Source organism: Harpia harpyja, chromosome 3 (assembly GCF_026419915.1).
Source record: "Harpia harpyja isolate bHarHar1 chromosome 3, bHarHar1 primary haplotype, whole genome shotgun sequence".
NCBI classification, from domain to species: domain Eukaryota; kingdom Metazoa; phylum Chordata; class Aves; order Accipitriformes; family Accipitridae; genus Harpia; species Harpia harpyja.
This window is the reverse complement of record NC_068942.1, coordinates 34,107,720-34,129,751: the sequence shown is the minus strand read 5'-3', so window position 1 is coordinate 34,129,751 and position 22,032 is coordinate 34,107,720. Positions and strand designations below refer to the sequence as shown.

At 39.4% G+C, this 22,032-nt stretch overlaps 1 protein-coding gene across 5 annotated transcripts in view; it reads right to left on the bottom strand.

Annotated features, from left to right (window-relative positions):
- Positions 1 to 22,032, bottom strand: part of IFTAP (intraflagellar transport associated protein) — a 70,825-nt gene that overhangs the window by 5,026 nt on the left and 43,767 nt on the right. For 3 of the 5 annotated variants that reach the window (XM_052781900.1, XM_052781898.1, XM_052781899.1), the window contains one exon: positions 16,427 to 17,438. The exons of 1 other annotated variant lie outside the window; for it this stretch is intronic. In XM_052781900.1, coding sequence (XP_052637860.1) covers positions 17,286 to 17,438 — 153 coding nt within the window. In that variant the 3' untranslated portion in view covers positions 16,427 to 17,285. Of the gene's footprint in view, positions 1 to 141; positions 2,547 to 16,426; positions 17,439 to 22,032 lie in introns of those variants that run through there. One more of the 5 variants, XM_052781903.1, reaches the window with a different exon arrangement.

The window sequence follows — 22,032 nt, the reverse complement described above, 5'->3', positions numbered from 1 at the left end:
AGTGCCCTTATCCCTGAAAGTCAGGCAACACATAAGCTGAAATCAGAGTTGTGACATTTGCAATTATTTTCAAGCACATACACACGCCTTCAGGGATAACATTTAAAGAAAACAAAAACTTAGACAATAGACTTCTCTTTCCCTCTATCTTTCAAGTGTTTGGAACAGCAAAAATCTTCTATTGCAAAGACACCAATGAGCATTAATAAACTAAACGAACAGTTAAATGCTTTTATCATATCATGAGGAAAAACACACATTAATTCCTTGTTATTGTCCAAGACATTGTTTGCTAAGGAAGCCTACATTTTAAAGGGCCAGGATAAAAGATTGGACTTGAAGCTGGGCTGAATTTCTGTTACACTGGTAACGTCAAAGTCCCCTTCCCACTCTTCTTACTGGAAGTCGGTGAGTTCCCAGGAGGGCTGTTTATTGGCAAATCCCTCCTCACGCGAATTTCCTTTCACTTTATATTACTCAATTTCATCTAATTCATGTTGCTTCTATTCTCAAGGGAAACCATGGCCCCCTGAGAGGTGTTCTGGCCCTTTTCTGTATTGAAAACACTTCCCAGGATTGCCACCAGTAAATTTTATTAGCAGACACATCCTTTTTGTATCACAGATATTAATGAAAGAAGAAATGGGATCATCATGCAGTGGGCAAGGAGTATGGCAGGGAGATCAAAAGCACTCTATTTATAGCCTACAAACTAAACCCCAATCTTTGTTTTCAGTAGCAACAACATGTTGAACATGAGGGCCAAAGCATGATTGCTAGTGGAACCTAGGATCTCAACAATAGAATAACAGCTTCTGGGGAAGAAGCAAACCCCCAGTGATCTCAATACAGTGAACCAGATACACTTCATCCCAGAACTGCAAAAAAACCAATAGATTGAGTCACAAGCTGAGTAGTAAGGAATTTTTAATAAATTTTCAATTTGGAAAATACTGTATGCTGGGAAGAGAAAGAGAATACCTTTATGGAAGGGCTAAAAATGAATGCACACTACTGCTGGTCCACTACTCTGACCTCAATAAAGCAATAGAACAGTTATTTGAAGTAAGGAAAAGGGGGGGGAAATGAGGTCTGCATTTTCTTTAATAGGAACTAATTTTCAAGACGATAGATTAATATGACTGGACAAAACATCTGTCACAGAATAGCATGGGAAATGTTGGAATATATTTTAAGCATCTTGCAGGAGCTCTCTTCTACTGCTGCAGATGCCCAGACCACCCAAAGCAAGCAGCTTCCACTGAGAAGTAATAAAGCATGAAAAGGAAGTGACCCAAAGACAATGCAACCTCAAATGGTGTTTGCTACAAAACAGATTGCCGACTGATCACAGGGTAGGAGAGAAGAATAAAGAGAAAGATAATCAGGATAGCAGAGCCATTGTCTCCACTAGCCATTTTCTAGCCTGCCTCACTTTGTATGGGGACAAACTGGGTTTAGTTGCGAGGCAGGGCGGGCAATTGCATTTCCATGGTCCTGTCTGAACTACTCCTGTTTTATTCCATCCACGCTTGCAGAATTGAATGGGAAATCTCACCCTCTGCCTCTAAAAGAGCTTATATTACATCTGAAACCCACCCAATAAAGCCTTTCTATGTACTTCATGAAAACAGGATTGTTAATTCAGCATCTGCATGTGAAGTTTACACTTTTTCCATGTGCTGTTCCCGCAGAAGAGAAAATATATGATGTACTATGGATTTTGTTGTTTGTTACCATCAAACCTTGACCAAGTAAAATATTATCAGGGCAGGAGAGTAAAGGTACATCAGCTGTGAACTGGTGATGGGTGTTAAATATCACAATCTCTGTAACATTCTAGCCCTCAATCAGTACTCTACAGCATCTGCCTTTACTATCTAGAGCTACTGTATTTCTCCTCAGTATCCCTCCCTCACTGAAATACTTCTAGCTGCTCAGTGGAAATAAATCTGCACAGCAAGGAGGCCTTGCTGGGCATCCTGGGGACTTAATGCCTCAACTACAAAAATGACACTCGTACTGTCCTTTAAAAAAGATTGGCAGCCGATGCTGCAGAAGATCATTGTGCCATTAATACAAAGGGCCAAAAGCATAATTTTTTATCCTAAGCAATAATAGAGCAAATGATAAATGTTTGGGGTTTTAGCACTTGTTTGAGGCTAGGAAAACTAATATTTTACTTATGTGTGAGGGGGGAAAACAAGCAAAATCCAGCAGGAATTTTTTTTTGAGATGTTTAAGTGTTTTGCAACAGATCTTCTTAATGTCCTTCTTTCTAAATTACAAATGTTTAGCTTAGCTATTTCCCTGCACTTCACAGATGATAATTTCTACAAAAGGGATTTATCATTTCCTTACTAGTAGTGTTTGAGTTTGTTTCTTGTCAGTTCAAGCTCAGGTTTAACATAAAACCAGAAAGATGCAGGTAAAACTAATCGCTTAGGCATACGGGGTGGTGCATTTCTTTGCCTTGTGACTGTACGCAGCTGGGCCAAGGGCTCCTAACGAAATTCATCCGGATTGTTAACCTCCAGCAGCATGGCCTGTAAAGCAAAGAAAAATCACACAAAGTAGTGCAATCCCGATGCACTATTGACAGAGGTGTTGGGCAAGTAGGAACTTTGCAGAAGTGGAATAGGGAGAAATGAAAGACAAAAAGCCCTGGCTGAAGGAGTGTGGGAGCTATCATAGCATTTCTGAGGCAGGGAAGATGGCAAGTTGGAAGAAGCTTCACCAGCCACACAGAGAGGCTGCTCTTAGGGTGGGTAATAGGATTGAAAGATTAGTAACTGTGTCAGTCTGCCCCGGGGAGACAGTGGCACAGGAGGCAGGTCTTCTGGCTTGTGTGAAGGGATTGAAGTGGGATCTCTACAGCTCCAGCCAAATCGCTTGAGGACGACACATTTCAAGGCACTTCATCACCATGGCCACTTCTTAATTTCTCTTGTTAAAAATTACTGACAGTAGAAATAACGGTCATAACATATGGGTTATGTTACGCACCTAAAAAAGACTTGTATGGCACTTATGTTTCCTCCCTCAATACGTTTTTTAAGGCTTGGTTGTTGGACGCAGGGAGAGGTAGGAGCTGCCGAGATACCAAACTCCTGATTAACACTTGGCAAATTTCCATTCCAATTTTTTCCACTACCACTTAAGCTATGCCTCCTGTGAATCAATAAAGACGACGTGGAATTGTAGGACTCTTGATCTTCATCCTGGAAATGTGCACCTAAAAAGGACTTTAGGCATTGAAAAAAGACCCACTTAATTTCCCCGCTATTTCTGTATCAATTACTTCAACACACTTTCAGTGGCTTTAGCCAGCTTTTATTTACATTAACCTTACCAGCAACATGATCTAAACACTTGTTTAATTCCTAATATTTATTTTTTGCTGACCTTTGTGGGTATGTCACTCACAAAAATCAACCGGTTTGAAAATACTGATTTCTCAAGCATGAATCTAAGCAGTTGGTTGAGCGTGGCTTACCTGGAGTGCTTGCTCTCACGCTTTGGGATTTGGGTGGGGTTTTTTTTTCTAGTTTAGTTTACATTTGTGACTGGTAGAATGGGGAGAAGGGAACAAAGACAATACGGTATTGCCTGTTAGCTGAAAAAAACCTGCATTTTCCTTCTTGTGCTGTAAGAAGGCATCTTGAGCCTTTGCAGCTTTGCTGTTCCCCTAGTCCTCTCCCACTCGGAGAGTAAGGTATGGCTTGGAGATACCTGCCCAGTTCATTGCTCCTGTCACCCAGATCTAGAGTTGAAGCCAGATTCTTAGAGCTAAGGATGATTGGAATAACCCGGCAGTGGCTGATAACATGTCTAGGCCTAAGAGGCTGAAAAAGAGAAGGAAAAAACCTTATTAATTTTGTGTTGGTGAAATGGAAATCAGCTGAAGGACAGAGAAGTGTTTGTCTGCTGGGGCGCAGAGCTCAACAAAGGCAGAGGAAAAACCAGGGAAGGCCCTGGCTCAGGAACTGAGCCAGTGGAGCTGCAACAGCACACCAAAAGCAGGACAAATATGAAAGACGACAGCCCCAGAGACCTGAAATACTCGGCCATCAGCACTGCCTTTGTAATGTAAGTCCTCTCCTGCTCGCTCTGCCTCTGAAGGGCCCTCCTGCCAGGCTGAACAGAGAAGAAAGCCACAGGCGCGTCAACCCTTGGCTGCTCCGCTGCAGCGGTCGCCTGAAGGCTTCAGCCGAACCCCACTGGCTCTGAGGGGTTTTGTGCCAAGAGCCATCCACAGCCGCTGAACCCAGAAGCTCGCCCTTACGTGTGCCCGAAACCTTTCCTGCTAAGTCCTTCTGCAACGCCACCATTTCTTTGTAGACATTTAGGGAAGGTTCTATTTAGGCGAGAGAGCTTTTTGAAAGTGCGAGTTCATGGCTAGCTTGTTTGCACAGTAAAGCTTTCTTTTGAAAGGGAGAAGCCTTCACAGTCCCTGATTTCTCTGGGTGCGTGCTGGGTAGAGGTTTTTACTATCCTAAGTGCTCCTCTAAGGCAGGTGTATTTGGTTTTATGGAATGAAACTAATTAGTCGTATCTTTTTCCAATACCAGCTACATTATTTCTGCAAAACTTAAACTGTATCAGTGCTTAGGATGCATGCAAGTAATACAGGAGTGGTAAAAAGAAAGGAAAAAAAAGTATTTTTCCTATACCTTACTCTCTATTTTAATAGAAAACACAATCAGTTCCACCATGTACAAGTATAATATTCCCTGGGTAAAAAGCAGCACTCTACTGCATCTACCTATTTATTGCTCAGTAAATGAATATTGGCTGGGTAAGTGCCGCACCACAGTCGTTCAGGAGTGGTGCAACATTGCCACCGTGTGTTGTGCACCGAGAATTGGTTTTACGGTCTCAATACAGTTACCCCTCCTTTTCGTGTTGTTTTAGAGAAATGAGAAAAAAATTAAGAGCAACTAAGTACTTTCTCCCCAACAAAATATTTTTTTATTGTGAACTTAGGTAGTGTGAAACAGTGCCCAGAGCATTTTGGAAGTCTTACGAGATGCTCAGCAAGCCCCACATTGATCTTCTAATCCCATTTCCCAAAGTGAATCACGTATTTGCTCTCACCCCTTTAACCCTCCTTGTCCAAGAGAAAAACAACTTTTTAGTTAGTGACCTTTCTTCTCTCCCTTTGTCAGCTTTCCCTTAAACCCTGCCCATCATCCATTAGTCTCTTAAGAGAGTCAGCCAGCTAGCAGCACACGTGAGAGTCTCTTACTGCTCTGTTCTCGTGGGGCACAACTTGAGATAGCAATTAATGACCCCAGGCCTAAGTGGAAAATTCAAGAACTGAAATAGATCAGTTCAGTTTGGGGTTTTTTCCTAAAAATACTTTCTTTAATATTTTTGCTGAAACTGTCAACAGCATCTTTCCTCGAGTAATGCAATGGAAATCACATTCCAGTTACAGTGGGAATAATTAGCCATACATGACTGCCTTTATGCATCAGTGACATTTTCCATCATCTTTGAGACACTCTTCCGTCTTTCAGAGGGGTTAGGTCTTGGCTAACTGTGATGCTGATCCCAGCACCAGCAGAGTTCCCAAACCATCTATCTTTGCCTTTCAACAAGATGGAGAATGTATTTTTTTTTTCCTCTTGATGAAGAAGACTAAACATTAAAAATAGAACCTTAATGCAATCACAATACAGCAGGTGAACGCATATTATATTTTTGCTATTTTTTAACATGGGAGAACTAAAAAGTACATAAATGTATGGCATCTGTGGTGATAGGAAAGACAAATTTAAATAACGAAAAAGGAAAGGGGGTTTTTTGCATAATTCCTATTGATGGGAAGGTAGAGGCCTACATTGGACCATTCATGCCACCAATGCAAAAAGCAAATAGGTGTTTGTACCAGCAGTGTGGAAAATAAATACATTTGTTTTCTCAGATACATTTACTGACTGCACTCAGTCAATTAAGCCTGATCATCACAGTCAAGGTCACTGAAGCTACAGTCTCCAGTTGGTCCAAAAGACTGGCAGCAACCAGCTGGGACCAGGGAGGGACAGGTCCCGAGTTAGCTCTTTCACTGTATCGGCTCCCTCAGTGAGCCACAAGCAGATTTGAAACCCGTCCTCGAGAAAGTCAATCTTTACTGAATTAAGTGGTGCAAATTGCACCTCTCTACCTAATGCCAGGCAACATCATGCAGCCATTCTGGTTACTGGCTTTGCCGTTCTGGTGGATACTAAGTATTTTTACTGGTACACCAGCCTAGAGGGCACATCTGACAGTGTTCCTTGCATACTGCTGTTTTCCAGCCCAATTCTGTCACAATTCAAAATGCTAGCTATTAAATCTAAGATTTCTAATTAAATTAAATCTCTAAATAATGCAGAACGCACTAGCTTAGAACATGCCAGTCCTGTGGTCCTGCACTCACAGCCACGATTCCGCACCTCTGCAGTTCATTTCTAGCACAGATTTGCCTTCATGCTGCTGCAAGAAAGCTTGCTCTCCTTTCCCTAACCATAGCTACTAGCTTCCTTTTATAAACAAATCCCTCACCAGTTGGCCCTTCTCTGAGAAATCAGAAAGAACAGAGAGCATGCAATGAGAGTATTGTTCCTCACTTGTACAGATTTTTATTTTTCATTGTTTATGGCCTTGGGATATTAGAAAAATGTGTGATCATATTTTATCTGAGTTTAGACAGCTATGAGTGAATTCATAAGAGAGATTCTCTGGTGGTGGACTCTTTCCTTTATTATTCATCTCTTGGACATTTGGTTCTACAACTCATCAGAAAAGACCCAGCAGATCTCAGCATTAAAAGCACAGTGCAGGTGAATACATTCCCAACAGGCAAGATCCATCAAGGAAAGTAAAGTTACCCAGTTGTACTAGGTTAGCAAGACAAGAAAGTGTATATTATCAACAGAGGCAGATCAAGAATATACTTATTTTCTTTCAACAATATAATGTAACATCATTAATGATACAAGAACACACATTACTTGAAAATAAAGAATGTGTTGTTTCTTGTAATATTTAGAACATTTGAATTAAAAGTGTCATTTAAAAACCCTATTCTCAGCAAACACAACAAATGTAATTGCTTTTGCCTAAGAGCTTGAGGCAAAAATTGGGTTTAAGCAGCAGCTAGTGCAGCAGCTGCTGTAGATGCTACTATGAATTAGCTATCAATAGTTCATAGCTGCACAAGAGTTTGAGGATCATCTGTCAGTACACGACAAACAGAGAATCGCTTACACTCCTCATTTCAGTCCAGGGTGAATAGAAAACAGACCTGAAGCCTGACTATTCCAAAGCAGGGCCTATCTTAGGGTTTGGGGGTCTATTCAGTCCCCAGCGTCGGTACAGGCTCTGAAGTCGAGCTCAGATTTCTCCAAATTTTTGACCACAGGAGACATTTCAGACTCTTCACTGAAATTGGCTGTTTGTTTACTCCATTTAGCCTCTCTTCTATATAAAAGGCCCTAATAGCTTTTATGTCACATGCTCTGCAACGAACAGATAATTGCGTCAACGCAGCAAGAGCATGACTCACTAAGTGAGCAATATCCATTTTCAACAGGGCAAAAATATCGGTGTAGGCCCACTTAATTGTTCCATGATACAATTTAGCACTGCTATAGCATGTATTAAATTAATTAAAAGGCTTTCCTTCCCGTCAAAGGTATAATCAAGGCAATTTGCTTCCAAACATAATCAAGAAACTATGCAAGGAAAGCTTAGCAATATGAGCTATTTTTTCATGTGGAAAGTTAATTGATTTTCTATCATTTTTCCCCTCTGGGATTCAAATGAAGCTTTACAAAAGTTGTTGTTCTTTTATGTGTAATTGGTCCACTTGAACTTTTAGAGGTTACCTGAAACTACGCCAGCAAAGTACTTTTTTTCTCTCCCTCTTCTGAGAGATTGTATCAACCATCATTAAAAAAAATGACCTGCAGGTCACAGAAAACTCCAGAGTGCTTAAAACAATTAACATCTAAAGCAGAGACACTTTACTGTGAGGTAGCAATCACTTTCCTCTCCTATTGAATATATCAGCAAACATCTTTCCGAGTGTTAATAAGACGGGGGCGGTTTGAAGAAACACGCATTTTTGTTTCCTCAGTGCTTGGCACCAGAAGTAAAATTCCATCTGGATAAGAAAGGTTAGGGAAGGTGAACTGAAAAGCAAAATTGAACACTCAGTTAAACCAACAAGTGGTAATCAGTCTAGGCGGTGGTATTGTCCCCTAGCCATTCCTTTGGGGAGGACAGGGTGAGGCAGGGTTATGTGTAGGCATGTTTTGGAACAGAAAATAAATAAAAATTACATTCTCCTCCAGGTAGCCTCTTGGTAAGCTGCAGGTCCCTGGAAGTGTCCCAGAGAATTGGCAGTATTATACAAGAGCCCAACTACAAGAGACAGCAGTGAAGAGTTTGTATGTTTGGTATGTTGATTCTTATCGAGGGATGGGATGTATCCCATGTGGGATACATGTGTGTGTATCCCCCCCTACAGTGGGATGGGAGTATCAAGAGGAATTTAGAGTGACCAAAAGACAGACTATTTTGAAGTTGATCAAACTGAGTTTTGCTCCAAATTATTTCAACCAGCAGCACCTCCCTGATTTGGGTAATACAAATGCTTCATGAAAATACAGGCTTAACTCAATACACATCTATTCAAATTGACAAGTGGCCAACCAAAGGGTTTCAATGGCCTCTTCAGCTCTCAGTACAGAGAAGGTTCCCTTTTCCTGTTGAAAAATGTAGCAATGCCGTACCCTGTTCTCTGTATATTACATTATACTATATTGATTGCTGTATAGCGTGGCAGTTAAGACCAATAAAAGCAAGAAGAAAAAACAGTAAAAGAAGCATGCTCTGCAAATACAAATTTGACAGTGGTTTTGGATTCTGGAAAAAAATTAACTTCACATATTCCAAAGTAAGACCAAACGTGATGTCATTTACTTAGGCAAAGAGATCAAGGCTGCACCATGAAGTCATAAGCCACAGATCTACATGCCGACAGAGGTTTTCTCAAAGCCCTAATGTGGTTCCGATCCAACATTCCACTTCAAAATTCTAAATTAAGCTGCTTTTCTAAAAGCAGGGAAAAAAAAAGCCATCTCTCCTATCTTACTGTGCAATTGTAATGCAGCTAGACTGTTCAGAAAAGCAGAATATTTAAATAATACATCATTTCTCATTTTTGCAAATGCTGGCAGTGATGCTTCATAAATGGGTTGCCAGCCTGTGTACAAATCAAGGGTTTGTAGAGATGTGCTAGAACTAAAACAGTCAGACTGAACCTGCATCACTAAACTAAACCACCCTTTTTTCCATTATCAGAATTGGAATCCCAAGACGGTAACAAACTTAACAAGTAAAATTCTTCAGACTTCAACCATTCATTCACATGTACCTTAGTCTTAGAGGGAAAATAGTAATCAAATCTTACTCCTGGCTGATGCAGTATTTGGTTCCTATAGCATATTCTCCAATATTTTTTTCAGATTTCTTTTAATTGACCTTAGCAAATCAGCTCCAACAACTTCTCTTTGTGGTACTTGCAGAGTCTAGTATATCTGAATTTCAGCAAGTTGTTTTTCCTAAATTTAACATTACTTAATTTTATTTCATTCTTCATTTCATCACTTTGGTTCAGAGCACACCAAGTTATGTTTTTTCAGTATCATCTCTGAAGGATGACTTTGCTCTGTTGATTCTGGGGCAGCGAGTGAAAAGTATCAAAAGAATATACATTTCAAAAATGAAATTTGGGGAAGTATAGGATTACAGGCAGTACTAGATAAACACTCATTTGAACATTTGTGATCAGAGCCTAATCCTGCCAATTAGTAAATGCTCTCAGTTGCAAGCACCTTGTAAAACACACCCCGTAATGAACAGTATTACCCTCGGAACAGCAGCCAGTTGAATTTGGATAGCTTGTTTCCCAGCACATTCATATATGTGGGTTTGGGGGTGGGGAGGGGTGTTACTCAGCCAGCTCTTTTGACAACCAAGATTCTTGTACAAATATTGCAAAAGAATCAAAAGCAAGACATCAAGCATCACATTCGGAGCACGGGCAGTATTTGGCTGCTCAGTCAACCTCTCTTCCCACTAGCTCCTTTCTTCCTGCTCTCAGCAGAAAGATACCCACTAGGCCATTATTTTTTGAACAGTTTATTTTATTAATGTTCATGAATGGCAAATAAATCTGTGGAATGCAGGAAGTGTTTCACAACCCGAAACAAAGAGCCTTAAATGGATCACAATTTTACTGTGGGAAATGCTATTCAGCTAGTGCAAGCTGTCAGTATTTTTGACAGTCTGGATTTTGAAATATGTTAGTTAACAGAAGCCTTGGTGGGCAGAGGAGCTGAAGTGTAAGTGGCTGACTTAAACAAAGGCAATCTGGAATTAAATTTTCATTCAGTAAGCAGGCTGACCATTACTTGCATTTTCCTGATTGTTTGGTTTTGAAAGCTTTGCAAATGCTAAGCTTGTGCATGAAATGCTAACGGTGCTTTGATGTTTCCTGGCCCAGACACCAGCCTTCCATCTTTTTTAAATTTTATCCAGCAGGAAAGTAGCTCATTGGATTAATGTAGTGTCTTGTCAAGTTTAGGAAAGCTAGCTGCAAATCTGACGTAGGAAAGACAAAAACAAAAATAAGGAAAAGAGGATGAAAAAATGCATTTCAACATTTCTCTCTCAAAGAACAAATGGGCAATCTGCAGCAAATCTAAATGGCAGAATCACCACTTCCAAGTAATCAGCAGAATTTGTCCTCTAGCTAAGTTATTCTGAGGAGCATAAGCAACATAATAAATGACACTTGCCTCTTTCTAAGAATTATGCATATCATATTGCATATTACAAGGTTTTACACATATGGACAAAAAAAGCACATGGATTCAAGAAAACTTACTAAACTTAATGCTTACTCGCTACAAGTACACACCTGCACTCCAGAAACAGTGCCACCAGAGTCCTCAACCACAACAGCCACAAAAGAACAAACTCTGTTGTAACGTATTATAGAATGAGGCTAAAGCCTTAATTTATGGTGTTAGTGCTGCCACAAAATACACTGAAGAATCCCGCACAATTTTTAATCTCATTCTAATGGCTCAAGAGATAACAACTGTGTTGTAAATCCACATGAATTACAAAATGATTACACTAATTTTTCAGTTGGGCATTCAAAGGTTCTCAAGAAATGTATGAAGTCAACAGAATATTTTAGTATGGTTCACTCTCTAGAAAAATATAATTTTCCATGTAATTGTACTACCTTTAGTGTCCTTTTATCCATTATCTTCCTATAGAGTGCAGTTATTCCAATTGTTACATTCCATAGGTTCTTTTTATATAGGCAGGTCCCTGACTGCTTTGGTTTTTGTAATCCAGATGAGTACTATGCAGTTGCTTGAGAAATGTTTGGTTAGAGATTTTTAAAGTAGAGTGCTTACTTCCCCAAAGTTTGGGAATATTCAGATCAGAGAGGGCTTTGAATAGAGAGAGAGAGTTTCCACAACCTGAAATTCAGTGTGAAGTTAGAGTTAGGGATTTTGTTCGGATCTATCTTTGCTTATTATTTTGAAACATTTATGTGGATAGATGTACTGAACAAGACAGCACAGAACACATAAAATTATAGATCGTTAATCAGGGGAATTTTATTATCTGTCCTTTTTGGAAGTGCTGTAAATGAGACAAATATTTCTGCATTTTCATAAGGCATTAAAATTGATTTCCATTTTAACTGTGGGGCACTGCAATTGCAAATAAAGTAGCCTGTCTATAAAAATGACAGTACCTTTTAACACTTGCTTTTCTTCTTGCAAACTTGTCATAAACAAGCACTAAAACTATCTCCAGTCTAACTCCGTGGCATTTCACCGCTCATACACCTGCAACGTTGGCTTACAGTACCTTGCCAGCAAAACACCAGGTGTCACCTCCAACAGCCCGCAATCACAAATTTACCAAACTCATCAGCTTTCGAGATGTTCTACAACTTAATACTACTTCAAAGAAAACTGTCATGTTTTCCCAAGGGATGGGCAGACATTTAGCACCTGGGAGACCCGCACGTGCCCGAGACCAGCAAAGGTAGGCGCCTTTCAGCGGGAGGGTGCATCCCTGCAAGAAGAGCCCAGGACACACGTGGCCCCTCACGCTCACCTGTGCCAACAGACACCTCGCCACAAGAAAGTACGCTGCGGTGGGAATGCCCGTCACTATCACAAGCGCTCGGCTCCACGGTGCAGGGTGCTCACCTCCCCAGGCCAGCGCAAACCCGTATCGCCGGTTTCCTCACTTTACTGGGTGGCTTGAACACGCCGAGGCTGAACTGCAGCCCTGAAGGAGGGTAGTAAGCCGCCGGTTCAGCACAGCCCCAGAAGGTGAACGGGGTCTGATGAATCTCTGCCCTGACCCTTGTCAGTCATCACTTTTCCATCGCATGTCTTCAGGACTATCCCATTCACGATGGTTGTAACACAAATCTCCGCTGAACAGAAGTGGATAGCCACACTCAGCTAAATTATTCAGCAGGCTGGACTGTGCACGGAGCCCCGGTACAAGACTGCCAGTTCAGCTTCTTCGGTCAACTTTTGCAGACTCTTTCGTCGCAGGGCTGTAAGAATTCATACCCACGCAGGACCAAGCTAGCGCTTAGACTCCAAAGTAAAACTGAAGGTAGAGGACAACAGGATACAAATCAGCCTGCTATCCAAGCAGACACGTTGATACCAAGTGGCTGTTTAGCCACATCATGACGTACATGAAGTTGCTGAATAACTAGGCATTTGGACTTATTTTAATTTCTGCATTTGGTGTTGCATCACTACCTGAGAGAGTCCACCTTTATAAGAAAGTATGTGTTTTTACAAAGGATGTCAGATCTTTTTAAAACAATTCCAAGATAAAGCAAAGTACACTTTCAGTCCTTGCCAACATGCAGAGGGGGGAAAAAAAAAAACAACTTTAAAGGAGGTGGGAATCTTTAGTAGTTATGTATGTAATGAAGTTTCATGATTTGAACAGGACTTGAAAATGTATGTGAGGTTTTTGTTAAAGCAAAAAGCAATGTTCTAAGCACATACCACTACAGAAACTCCAAAGTGACCTCTGTAAAATTAGTAACTGAACAGTTAAAGACACAGTTTTTACATTTCATTTGCATTGGCTCTGCATTTAAATATTTTCCCATCATGATAATGGGTCATATATATAGCTATATATTCAGTAAAGTTAAATCAGGAATTGATTTGGCTCTGTATTCTTTCAGATAAGACTGTAAATAGCAGGGTCCTGTCTGCTCTGTATGAATACAGATGGCCTCAGTGGAGTTCTGCCAGTTTATAGCAGCAGAAAATCAAGGCCAGAGGATCAAAGGGTCTTTTCCATAACAGCAGGGATTTGTTTCCATGCCATCTTCTTCAAAAGGTTCCGCATTATCCGGTGAGTACTCTCCATACTAAAATTATTTTCTTTCAGTGGCACTGTGTATATACAAGTGTATATAATGATACCTTTTTGCATTAATAGAAGTATATTTAGAACCATAACAATATCTGAGTCAGACAGATTTGTCTGCATCTCTTTTCATTTCTTCAATTTTATCTTATTCTTTCACACCCATTATCTCAGCAAATAATTACTCTTCCTTTTACACCTACAAGGAGTAACTCTGAGCATTAATAATCTCCAAGCTTGCACCACAGCCAGCCAAGGAAACAACCTTCAAGTTCCTGCCCCAATGGAAGGACTAATACACTTCCCGTAAAACACAAGGAGTTCCTCCCCATAACTCAGGATCCTTCAAGGCCGTGGAAAGAAACAGTCAGTATCCTTCTGGCAACACCCAAGTGAGCAACAAGTTTAATACAGATAAGCTCACTGACTGATATGGATGCATATCTCTATTGCACTTTAGACACCAATGAAGTCATGAATACAAAGGGATTAGAGAGATGCATCACACAGCCTTCACTTCCAATGCGTTCACCCAACATCAGAGATCTTGCAGTCAGTGTGGTAGGGAGAAAATCGTATTCCTTACTGCAGCGGCCCCTAAGTCGATTCCAAGTAGCACTCGAAGTTTCCTGTTCCATGCTTGAGTTTTGCCTTTAATTCTTTTGGAAAACAGGAAAAATGTTTAGAAAAGACCATAAATAGAAAAGGAGAATGTCCCTCACCAACCCCTGCTGAAAACATTAAATATTACAGAGAATACAAGCTACAAGAGGAAAATATATATATTATTCAGACTCCAAACCACCTTGCAAACATTAAAACAATTCCAGGTAACTAACTCCATGTACATGTATGAAATTTAATATGCACATAAAGTATGTTCTTAAAAATGACAAGCTGGTAATGGGGAAGAGGAAAATATGCCTCCTTTGTGAAGGATAATCAAATGAAAGGTGCAAGCCAAAATCAACCACAAGGGCAGGCCAATAAAATGTCATGTGCAGAAAATGTAGTCTACGTTGCCTCATCTCCACTGTGATATTAATCTCTGTTAACAAAGAGAAAAAATCTCACTCGTGTGGTGTAAATGTAAGTAAGTGAATTATCCCCATTTCTCTGTGTAAGATGAATGTCACTAAAGAGCTCCAATATTGTTGGGTATTCTGCAACTAAGTGTTTCTCTATATCAAATGGAACCATATAATGACTATACTGAATGACACTTATGGAGCATAATAGGTACTCTGAACATTTGGTAAGAGAATCACCTGCCTAAGAGAGAAGGAACTGAATGGCTGGATGTATCTCTAATATACAGGGAAAAATTGATAATGAAATGAATAGAAAATGCACTTAAGAGATTCCAGAGCTGATTTGGCCTGAAGATCATTATGAGCCCCTGGACAAGTTTTCTCATTGACTCTGCTGGCAATAGGATTCCAACAGGACTGATCTATAGTTTGTGTCTCGTACCTTTCTAAAAAAACACACAAAAAAAGTGACGAATTCATCATTCTACAAACCCACAAAAGTTCACCTTTATTTATGGTTGATTCTTTGTCTGCAGGAGAGCAAGCTCTGTACACAGAGGTCTCCTAGATTGAAGGTTCCTTTATCTTTGCTATACATACATACATTAATGAGGTTGTCTCCCTTATTTTTCTGTTGAGGCTTTTAAAGGCTGACCTCGCTATCCTTCTACAGTAGTTCTCAATTTCTTCCTCCCAGATTTGCTCGTGGAGCTCTTCCAGAACTTACTTCTTATCCCTCCCATTTATACACATTATCTGTGTCTTCCAGAAGAAGATGGATTAATAATTAGATCTGCCTAAGAATTTTTAGCTGAATGTTTCACTGGAAAATTCCAGTTGGATTTGAAACACTTAATTCAAAATATCTTGGGTTCAACAAGACACTTCACTGAATTCAAATGAATTCACATTACAAAAAAAAAGATGTTTCCTAAACAGCAGTAGCATCTGCTATACAGCCAATTGCATCAAAAACTGTTTTAACTACAGCACAGACACCCTTTTGAGTGTAGATGTTAAAAATAAATTTCTCATAACCTTCTACCAGCAAGGTCCTATACAGGCCAGTTTTTCTATACAACATACTTCTAGTTTTATATCACTCTCCTTAAACATCTTGTCTGAGACCACTTTCTTTTCTGTTTTTTGTTAATCTCACTCTTGAATTATATCCCCCTAATCAAGGTAAATACCATTCCTCAAAACAAATGCTGTTCAGATTTCAGTGGTGCGTGATTATGTTCTACAAAATTACTGATCCAGAAAATTTCCTTTGGAGCATCGAAGCACCTTTCTTTGCTTTTAGAAATTGCTGACAATGGAGCAGCCAACCAGCCACAGGGATTTCATCCAGAGCCTTTAAACAACTTGTGGTTTGGTCTCTAGTCTGCCTGCTCAGGCACTCTTCCCATATTCATCATGTTAATCACCCACTTCAGAAATAATGGAGAAAGGCCAAGGACAAAATGTTAGTCAATAAACTTTAGCTACTGTAGTTATACCAGAAAATGACCAATAATATGATTCAGTGTTGTGATGTTAAACCAAGCCTCAACAGCAAAGGTTCTACAGTAAGCTGAAAAAAATCAATTCTAAGCACCTCATAGCAAGAGTAGATACTACCTTGTGTGAGAGATGCACACTCTTCTCTCCCACCCATACTACCCGACCTTTACTCAACTCCAGAGTTTGCTGTATTTCAGTGATGATGAGTGTAAGCCATAAGCTGGTATTTGGAATCATCTCCTGTAAAAAAATGCAAAATCTGACAGCCTTCCAATGCCATTCCCTTTAATGGATGAGATCACTGTTTTTCCCTCCGTGTGGAAGGCTTTTTGTAGCAGTTCATGTTTAATTGTTAGGAGTTGCACCACATCAATTTTGATCAACTCAAAAAGTTTATTGCAAACAGGAATATTTATTTCTCTGCAGAACTGAAGTAACTCAAAAGACAGAGAAAAAAACCCAGTATTTCCAGATTTATTCATTCATTTAACTCTGTATATTTAAGTCTTATAACGATAGGGAAAGAGTTTATAGACTGATTTGTCAGCTGCAAAAACCTCTTATTTGCGTTACTGAAAGAACCAGGTAAAAGGCAGCTTTAGGACTAGCTTTGCGCTAGTCAGGAACTGAGTCAGTACCAAATATAAGCAAGAGTAGGCATAGAGCTATTTTGAATTCCACCAGCTTGTTTTGGTCCTGTGGAGCAATTACTCTAGCATACCTAGCCTGAGCCAATACAAGATTCACCCCGCTCGAGGATTTTTCTACAAAAGGGAATTTATGGCTGTCATTTGAGACATCCTTCCAACTGCCTTGTACCACCTGGGAAACAACAAAGTAGTGGAGCACTGAGGCCTAACAATACTAAAGGTCACTGATCTACCCAAAAATCCCGTTGGTTTGGGGACAAATACAGACCTCCTTAGCCAACCTGAATGCCTAAGCAAATCAGCGTACAGACATAAAAAGGATGGAAATACTTCCTCTCTGGCTGAAGGGCTACTATACAAGCAACTCTGGGCAAGCACCATCTTCCTATTCTGTCTTCATTAGGACTAGGAGGAGGTACAGGGAAAGGCAACCTCAGGCTCGAAGGCACCTTCGTAGAACAAACAAAAAAATCTTGAGGAATTAATTTACTGGCCACATAGATAAAAACACTAAATAAGGGTACAGTGAAGAGCTAGATTTACCCCCTAAAAATGTTATTTCAACAGCACTGCACAGAATGCCTTTGACTCAGTCTTCAGCTCATGCTGACTTGACATCTGTCCCCGTTTTCTTCTCTTCAGACGACTCTGTAATGGCCTTCAGCTCAGCTTCAGAGAACTTAGGGGTCAGTGCCACATTGTCATAATCAAATTCTTCATCAAGTAAGAATGGTTGAACATCATCCCCTAGTAGCTGTAATGAGGAAAAACACATACATAAATAATATTGCTGCAAGTGATGATAAGGGAGCTCAAAATATAAACTTCTAATTAATATTTAATTAAACTATTTTTTCTGACTCTAGCACTCTCAGCTGATTAAGGTCTTTTTAAGTAAAAGAATAAATTCAATTATTCAATTTGACCTAATTTAAGCCATTTAATGTGCCCCATTTGTACTGTACTGTATCTGAATGAATATCATTAGCTAATTTTGCTCAAGGCAAGGAATCTGAAAACCTCCCTTGCACACATCTATCACATTCCTGCCACTTGTAGTGGCCAGGCTGTGGGGATATGGACAAGTTATGTACAGCTATGTTAAATTTCAAAGACAGATTCCATATCCTTAAAATTTGGGCTAGTATCACAAAAAGCTTCAGTGTACACGCATCTGATACTAATGTAACATGCTTCCCAGAACACAGTTTCAGCAAAGGAAATGCCTGGAATGAGCAAAATGACACATAATCAATTTTCAGACTCTAATAATTTCTTTTCACCATCTCAGAGATACGCAATTGGCTGGTTTGGATTTCTTGTGTGGTGAATAAAGAGTCTTACTGCATTTGCCAATATTTGCTTTGTTGACATAGTGTATAGCATTGCTGTATTGCTTCTCATTGAAATATCTTAGAATAAACGCTCTGCCTATAAAATAAAATAATGAAAACAAATAACTATGGCGTGCTGCACACTGATAAGAAACTGCAGGGGGCCATGACACAAAAGATTTATGGTAACCAGTTACATAAAATTAATTCCAGAGCTACACAGGCGACACATCCTCACAGCCCAAACTGTACAGGAATGCTCCCTATCCTTTGAGAAGTTAATATAAAATGTCTAGAAATTTCAACCATGAAAAATAGCACATCTCCTCAAGGGCTCTCTGTTTCAAAGGTTTAAGTACTTCAGTACCAAATCAGCAAAACGTTTAAACACATGCTTATTTTTTCAAACTTCTGATAAATCCTCAATGAAGCCAATGACTACTGATGCTTTTGAAGTTAAGAATACACTTATTTGTTTTGCTGAAAGGAAGGAAGAACGCTCAGCATCTTGTGGTCACTGCTCAGTTTAGAAGGCACAGTATCCCACACAATTTCTGGTAACATTTTGTAAGAAGCTATATTGACACAGTTAATGCCATCTAATAAGTCAGAGAAGTGGTAGCTGGATTCCTTTCCGGTGGCTGGGCACCTGACAGACATGGCAGCGAGTATCTTGCAAGTATCTACATTCTTTATTAATAAACTGTAATATTGCCTGATTGATCAGGAAATATTTTTTCTGGTTTTGTATAATTTTATTAATCATCTGTATTGCTTAATGTTCTAGGGACTTGGCTTACATTGGCTTCAATAGATGCTGGAGCATATAAATCATCCTAGATGCAGACCTGTAGACCGTGGGCATTTATAAATGAGAAAACAAACGCTGTGGATAGAGTTGGTCTAGAAAACAGCATTCATTCTGCATGCAAAGATTATCTTGCCTATGTCCATAGACTATCCCAGGTAAACCATCATTAACTTTTATAAATAGCGCATTCAATAAATGTTTACATGAGACAAAGCCTGCACACAAGCTCTCTTTCTCATTAAGGCCAAGGTCATTAAGGCTCCTCTCATCTTTTCTACAGGCAAAGCCTTCTGAAATTCCATGCCAGTAAGGGTACCACCAACTGGGTAACAACTGGTACCAGCAACCGGGGTTCATTACTATCTGTCTGTCCTTTGCAGAAACCCAAAACATTCTTCTAACATGTGATGCAAGGCGCAAATCTTTTTCAGTTAGTTTGGTTGTAACAGTATTTGTTACCACATCTATAGGTAACGAAGCTAAGAAGAATTTAAATTACAATGAGGTTTCATAGGAATTCTACAAAAAAAAAATCTATTCTTCCTCTGCCAACATAGTTATGGAAAGTAGACACACATTCACTATGCCCTTATGTTGACCTTCATGTCATTTTATGCATGAACATTTTAAGCAGATGCAGAGAAATACTGAAAAAACTTTTGTTTAAAAAACTCGACCCCAAAACGCTAACTGAAATTAGATGCCAAAGTAGAACATACCTGACTTCACTGTTAACAATTCTTCCGGTACCCACTCCTTGCACATTTGAAAAGTTTATTCACATTGCATATTTATCAGCGTGCTTCATCTCTCAAACGAGTACTCAAAGCACTAGGGATTCTGGTTTTGCTTCTTCTCCCAAGAAGCCATTCACTTCAACATTCTACGCAGACAAGTGATCTAAAATTTTTATACTGCAAACTGCAATTTTGGTCTATTTCAAAAGGAAGACATTTTGCAATAGAACAGTGAATCCTCTGAGCTGCTCAAGTTATTATCTTGTTATTTTTGCCTAAGGAGCTGAGAGGAATATGTGAATTTCAGGTGTCTAATTTAACATCTAATTGAAATCTTTTTGAGAGCTCTCCGGGAATAGAATTTTGCTCTATTAGAAAACTGCCAGTTTGCTTAAGATTGCTCCTGTGATTTACTTTCTGAAGGAAAAATCGTTTTCATTTACAGTTCCTGCATGTCCAAATTAAAGGGGAAAAGAATGTAATATTCATATTAGTAACTGAAGTATTTTGCTAGAGGCTGTTTTACAAAGTAATGTTGTAAATAAAATACCTTAAAGTTGAGACTTTCAAAAGTCTATTAATAATTGACAACTCGGTTCTTTTTATTAATCTGTGTGGAGTTACAGTTAACTGAACAGCTTGCCTCTGTCCTTCTAAAACCTTTATTTCTGTGTAATTATGGCACTCTGTGATTCGCTTGTTCAAATTATGTAAAGGATGTACATACACTCACCAATGATTTTATTGTATACTCGAGGGAAAACTTACTAGTTCAATAACAATAGGTAAAAAAAGGCGGAGAAAGACATGTATGCTATTATCTCATATAAGCTTAATATATACTGGGGTACTTGGGAGAAAAAAAAATGTTTGTCTTGAGCTTGGGGCACTGGATAGGGAGTCAATAAATCTTGACCAATTTTCCACTTCTGTTTCAGCATTCTGGACAAGTCATTCAATCTCTGTGTCTTTACTGGCCTCTGAGAAGATGTAAGTCTTCCATCTTCCTTCACTTAGTCAATCCTGTCTTTAAATTCTTCCTTGTTCTTGTTCCATTTATGCATAGCACTCAGCAGAAACAAAGCTCAGTTGAGGCCTATCAGCAAAACCTTAACAAAAGGAACTCAGCGGAAGCTGTATTTTAGGTGATAAATGCTGCCATTCCACAGATAAAGATAAAATGATAGGCATGGTAAATACTTTTTTGAATGCTCAAACTAAAGATAAACAAAGGAGAATAGAAGTGTAGAACGCATCTTTCCTAATCCCAGCCATATAAAAATCAGGCTTCTAGATTACAGTAGTCAATTAGCCAAAAAAGACCCAGCCTGAGAGTCAGCCTATGGACGGAGATGTATTAGATCTTAGGACAAATGCCTACAGCAAGTGGGATGAATCACGTTCTGGAGGTGCTTCTCTCCCCCTCTTGATGACAGAAGGACTACATTGGACTAAATTTAAAGCTGAAGTTAGGTGAGATGAATCCCACTTTGAATGCATGTTTATAGTGAGTGGATGGAAAATACCCATTCAACTGCTCTCATATGTATGCAGGGGGGAAATAAGAACAAATAAAGACCCTAAGAAGCAGATAATAAGACATACTGTTAATTAAAAAAACTACAATGTCTTTTATGAAAAAAAGTATTAAACAGAAATAAAGGAGAGACTAAATATCTGGGTAGGGAAGGTGAATGTTCTATGATAATGTACTTCAACTCTGGAGTGAATGCTGTTTCAATTTGCAGTGGCCTGTGGGAGGTCATGTATGCTGTACTGTCAATACTGAGATCCAGGAATATAATAATGTCTAAAACCAGGGAAGAAAGACAAAGCAACATTGGTGGACAACACAAATAATTTGCTGTGTCATTCACTAAGCCTATTCCCAACAGCTTTTGACAGAAAAACATTTTCAGGGAGACAAGTTGTTCTTTAACAATCAGCCGAGCTATACACTGGGTCTTAGCAGAGCTTCTTTTTTTAAACTTTCCCTAGCAATATGTTCAGAGATACACACTTTCCCTTGAAGTCCTTCACAAATATGTCCACAGCATAGACATCTGACTTCCTACATTGCACTACTAAACTTGTTTATTTTTCATAGGGAATGGTTTTCCATTCTCTATGAAAACTGACTAGGCAGCCACATTCTGTTGCCCTTCCCTAACAGATTTGTTTTGATGGACAGAGAACACTCTCATTTCAGAGCAGAGATGTTTCCAGGGAAAATCTTTTTCTCTTTCTAAACTAGTCCTGCCATAAGCAATGCAAGACTTCACTTTCGAGGCAATGACAATTTGAAACACTGAGGGATTTTAAAATGGACCTGTTCAGTCTTGACAGTTCTGAAAATCAGGCCACAGCTATATTATCTAAATGAAGGCACAAATATGTGTATAATTTAAGGGAAAGACTGCCTTCATCTTGAGCAGCCTGGCACCAACCAAACAGTTGTGAAAATCT